The sequence below is a fragment of the Neolamprologus brichardi genome, chromosome 11 (assembly GCF_056152115.1).
Source record: "Neolamprologus brichardi isolate AB-2024 chromosome 11, ASM5615211v1, whole genome shotgun sequence".
Lineage (NCBI taxonomy): Eukaryota > Metazoa > Chordata > Actinopteri > Cichliformes > Cichlidae > Neolamprologus > Neolamprologus brichardi.
The window spans coordinates 15,434,214-15,439,849 of record NC_142114.1 but is presented as its reverse complement, the minus strand read 5'-3'; the positions used below and the strand labels follow the sequence as shown (position 1 = coordinate 15,439,849).

The window sequence follows — 5,636 nt, the reverse complement described above, 5'->3', positions numbered from 1 at the left end:
CACTGCGCATGCGCGGGCAATTGCCCTGGCTTGAATTACTTATGAGTGAAACAATAAAGGGGCTTTGAAGGGTGAGGTCAGGCAGGCAGTGTGTGGCAACAACCTAAAACTTTAGAAAGATTAGGCCTGAAAAATACATGAACCCACACCTTTCAGCGGATACTTTATTAGGTGCACCTGTTTATCTAATCAGCCAATCACACTGCACCTCAAAGCATCGTTGACGTGAACAAAAGGAACTGCTGGAGTTCAAAGCGAGCATCAGAATGAGGGGGAAAGGTGATTTAAGCGATTTTAAATGTGGTGTGGTTCTTGATCCCAGATGGGCTGGTCTCAGTGTTTCAGGAAATGCAGATCTACTGGGATTTTCCGACACAGCCATCTCTACTGTAACTGCAATAACAACTGCATGCAGAAGAGCATCTCTAAATGCAGATGAGCTTCAGCTGCAGAAGACCAAACGAGATGCCGCTCCTGTCAGCTATGAACAAGAAACTGAGGAAACATAGTTTATAGTCTGCACAGACTCACCAAAATTAGACAACTGATGACTGGAAAAACATTGGCTGGTCTAATGAAACAACATGAAAGCATGGATCCAGCAGGATAATGGACTGTGTCACAAAACTAAATTAATCTTAAGCTGGTTTCTTGAACGTGACAATGAGTTCACTGTACTCAAACGGCCTCCACAGTCAGCAGGTCTTAATACAAGAGAGCACCTTTGGGATGTGGTACAGTAGAAGATTTGCATCATGGAAATCTGCAGCAACTGTGTGATGCTGACATATTTTAAAACATTTCCAGAAAATTGTTGAATCTATGCCATGAAGATGCCGGCAGCTGTCAGGACACCAGCAAAACAAAAACTAGAAAGATTTTATGTAGGTTGTTTTCTCATTTTGTTCATCACCATTTATCAGTCATTAACTGGCAAGCATCTCTTATGTGTTAACATAAGAGGGACATAATTGATGCCAACATTTAAACTGAAGGCAAAGCAAAATCAACCTCTCAATAAAAACAAGCACAAATGAAAGAAAGGAAACAGTGCAGAAAAAGGTTTAATCTTCAAAACGTGTTTGTTCACATTTGCCAACATTTAAATTGTCCTGTTTTGATTCAAGCTGCAAATCTAAGTCCAGTATGCAGTACATATAGAAAGATTAATATGTTAAAGACTGCATAGATATGGTTAAAATGCATAAATCAATTGAGCTATGTAATTTAAAAAATCAAGGATAGAAAGATATTTTTTTAAATCATATTATTTTGCAGAATTATGGCCTCTGGAAGCAAAGCTGCTTTTTTAAGTAAAGAGCAGCTTTGTTTTAGTAGTCTGAATTAGTAGTCTGTTTTCATCGCTGCTGCCTCTTCACTTCATGGACATCTCACAGCCCGTACTTGCTGATGACTTCTTTAGCCTTCGTGACATAGGCCGACATGGCGTCATCCTTGGACATTCCTGAAAGAGTTCAAATTACGAGTGATTTGGACATAAATAATAATGTCTTAAAGGAGTTTTCTCCTATTTGTACACATGCTTAGAGAGCCTTTCACCCATAGCACTGAAAAGCTGGTTAAACTATGGGAGAAATTCTCATGATGAAGATGCTGAGAAAAGGTCAGGTCTGTTTATTGGTAATAAATTTAAAAAACCCAAAGAGTATTTCACAGGCAGCACAGAACGCTTCCTTTTATGAGCTCAACAGGTTCTGATAAATCACCACAATGGAAGCTGGCATCTGGGTTGTGTTTTTGTTACGGTAATGTGTAAGTAAAGATATAAAACTTTAAAACACTGGATTTTTAAAAATCTGTGTGTATATGTGTGCAGTGTTTTTGGGATCATTATCATGCTGCCAGATTATAAACTGTGTCATGAATACTTCTGTTAAAAAACTGTGTTATCTTTGGCTTTTTTCATAGCTTCAGCAAAAGACATGTGAACAAATGTGTTTGTGCAACAGGCTGCTAGTAACAAAGGGCCTAAAGATAAAGATTAAAAAAGGTACTTTGATCAGTTGTCTCTCGATCGTTACTCGAGTTAGGCAACTTTTTATTCCTTGAATGATTCAGTGCTAAATGGCTTAACAAATAAAACAGTTCCTCTGAAAATGGTCAGGTACAAGGACTGGACTGAAAATGAGTTAAAGGGGCAAACGATGTCCAAAGGCAAACTTTGAAAGACTTTCAGAAAGCCTGGAGAGCTATTGCTCAAGATCATTTACATGGTCTGAGTCATTGGAAGCAAAATACAAAGAAATGAGTGGTGCTCAACACCACCCTTTGACTCTTTGCACAAGTGTGATGTCACTAAAAATGAACCTATTACAACAAAAAACCCAACAAAATCTGCGTGTAGTCACCTTTTTCTCAAGTACTCAACACTAAACACAGACTTGCAGAAACAGCTCGTGTGCAGCTAAATCATGGAGTTAACCTGCAAATGCCTTAACTCAACATTTTTTGAGGGTAATTTTACTTTAAAAAATCAATGAATAAGTGAGTAAAATTAAAACATTTGTGTGATGTTGGATGAAACTAAGTGGTGAAAATATTTGGATGTTTTGACAATGACTAACTTCTAATTTCCTAAAAGTTACCTCCTGTGAGTCTTAGTTGACACTGAACACACCTAATTTGGAGTAGATTCCTCCATGTTTGCAGAGGGGCGAAACTCATGCTCCATAAACACTTTTTACAAAATTCATTCTCATGACTTACACCTGTGGACTCAGCAGGTTTTGAGTACTAAATAGGCTGTGTCCCATTTCAGGGTCTGCAGGCTTGAAGTACGCGCACTACGCGTACTACGTACGGTGCGTACTATAAGTACGAGAAGTGCGGAAGTGAGAGGCTTGTGAAATGGGACGGTATATGCTTCATCGCGCTGTTCAGGTTGCCTAGCAACCATGATACTAACCGCGAGACACGTTACATACAGCTTTGTTTGACAGAAATGAAGGAGAAAATTGTTTTGTTGGTCAATCATTTTTGTCATGACATCACTTTGATTAGTTGAGTATCTGAGGCTGAGACCACAGGACTGTAAAACATGATTGTTGGGCTTCATTTCTGTACTGAACAGTCATTTAAGAGTAGCTAGTAAATAATAATTAGTTAATGTTGTTCATGAGACTAAAGTCATCTCACTATGGTAATGTAAATATAATATGGCCAATATTATAGTATTGTCAGATTATTATGATATATATAATAATCTGACAATATATATATATATATATATATATATATATATATATATATATATATATATATATATATATATATCACTGACTTTCAGCTTGTTGTGTTTGTGGATATATGACTGACTTTAATTATCCATAAAATCATCAGATTCTCTGTAAGATTAAGGTCGACTATATGTATATGTATATGTATATTTAGAAGTAGAGGCTTTAAAACCAAGTTAATGCTGAAAGTACAAACATCACTAGTGTCACATAACTTTGCCGACATGTGGCCAACAGCAATGTTTTAATGTTCTTCATTATTAAACATTCGCACATGAATAAGTGACGTCATATTCAGTACTTACTTTTGACAGTTCACTTTTCGGCCGCTCCCTTCTGCCGTATTTTGCGGCAAAATTATCCACACCCACCGCCGCGCTATGAATTGTGGGATATATGGGACCACGAAGCGTGCACCGGACCACGCTTGATATTTGGGGAAATCGACGGCGCATTTGGAGTATGCATTTCAAGTACACTTCGAATTGGGACAGCCGTCGTCGCGTGGCGGTGACGTAACCGCACTTAAAATGCATACTTCAAGCGTGCAGATCCTGAAATGGGACACAGCGATAGACTACTCTGCAGGCAACCAGGAGGTGGAGCCCCTCCAGTCTGCATGCGTCCTTGCATCCAGTGGAGTGTAAATGTGTGTGTGTGGCTCGTAGTGTAAAAGAACCAATTCCTTTACCTTATTTTGTACAGACAAATACCAAAAACTGTTCCAGCTGCAAACTTGGCAAAAAAATATCTGTCTCATATATCCTTGTATGATCTATAACCTGCTAATGAATCACTTTCCCAGCACCTTCAGTTAAAGTGTTAAGTTCTCGTGGACAAATGTAACATTCACAAGCTTTCCTAACTTGTTACCTTTCCTCGACTCCCAGGCGTCCCACTTGGCCTTTCCTTTTAGGTCCAGCATCCCCGGTCTCTCTACAGTTGTGAAAGCACACAGAGAGGAGGGAAAACAATCTGAACTTAGTGAACTCTTTATGGGAGTGATTCAGTTTCTCTGTAGCGGTCCTACCAGTGTTAATGTCTCCAACAACCGCCTGTTTATAAAGGCCATACAGGAACAGCAGCTCCTCGTCTGTGGGCTTGGCCTTCACCTTCTTCACATCCTCTGCTGCCTTGTCAAATTCTGCCTGCAGGTGACATGAACACTCTTTATGTTTTCCATTAATTATTCAGAAAACATAAGCAGTGTATCTGAGATGGAAAAACACTGGACTGGAGGCTTTCTTCTCTTTGCAATAAAGTCCAGCAGGAATGTAAAGTAATTACATCAAATACGAGAGTGTGCATATTAATGAGTTACAAGCACTGAATAAGAAATGTGAGTGTGGTATTCTAGGCACGGGGCAGTCCTGGGAAACTGATTGTTGCACAAGCTTGACATAAACAATGGGCTTTTATATGAGACCAGAGCCTGTGTGCCTACTCAAATAATCTGCTTTTCAAAGGATCTGGGACACAGCAGAACTGATAATTATAGATCACAGGAACCATTTTTAATATGCGCAAAGACCTAAAAAACCTTTTAACTCTTTACTGAGGTGCAGCTGAAATATATAATGATCCAGCTCTGAATGCTGACCATTGGTCAAAAAGCGGATGTTTGCATATAGATCCAGTTTACCTCCACATGTTCTCATTTCTCATAGAGACAAACTCTGAATCTAGTGAATTTTCATCATGTTTTCATATTTTCTGCTTCTAAGCAGCAAATCTTTATATTCTAAGAGCAGCATCAGGACCACTGAGCCGAGAGCATTAACGCGTTTAGGCACTACTTTCCTTCATCCACCCCGTCAAAGATGGATGACTGCATACGGCCAGAAGATGGCATGCGCTGTTCGGTTCATCGCGATAATGTAGCATCTAATATATAATAATAACAATAATAAAAGAGCAAAGAAACGCAGGATTTTACCTGGAGGGTCATCTTGGTAAAGGTAAAGGCTGGGAGCGCAGATGAATGTCCTGCTTTGAAGGGTTTTAAGCAGCAGTAATTGCAGCACAGCTGATCGATGCACTATTGAGAGCCAAGCAGAGGCTTGCAGGGGGAGGGAGCAGACAGCTGCGGAGGTGCTGATTGGCTGCCTGTCACCCTCACTCACAGCGACACGCACACGCGCACGGACTTTAATAAAGTGGGGAGATATGGTGGACTATGGCACCTAGTCCACTGACTACGTCGATTTTATGACGTGTCATTTGCAACAGTGTAATAAATTTAGGGAGATATAATCATATCAGTTCAGCAGGATTAATACAACCTCTACCACAATATGCTTCCTCCAGAACTCCATGTAAAAATATTTTTTTTTAAATCTGCCCAAAATGCGGACTAATTTCATTACATGTGAATGTGTA

General features: G+C 39.5%; 1 protein-coding gene across 1 annotated transcript; it reads right to left on the bottom strand.

The window, feature by feature from the left end:
* Nucleotides 1–1,046: 1,046 nt before the first annotated feature.
* Nucleotides 1,047–5,351, bottom strand: acbd7 (acyl-CoA binding domain containing 7). The gene is made up of 4 exons (XM_006801279.3): nt 5,194–5,351; nt 4,288–4,405; nt 4,131–4,193; nt 1,047–1,465 (listed from the first exon to the last, which is right to left on the bottom strand). Exons 1-4 carry the CDS (start codon nt 5,203–5,205, stop codon nt 1,392–1,394), a joined length of 267 nt encoding a protein of 88 aa, XP_006801342.1. The 5' UTR covers nt 5,206–5,351; the 3' UTR covers nt 1,047–1,391.
* Nucleotides 5,352–5,636: the final 285 nt, after the last annotated feature.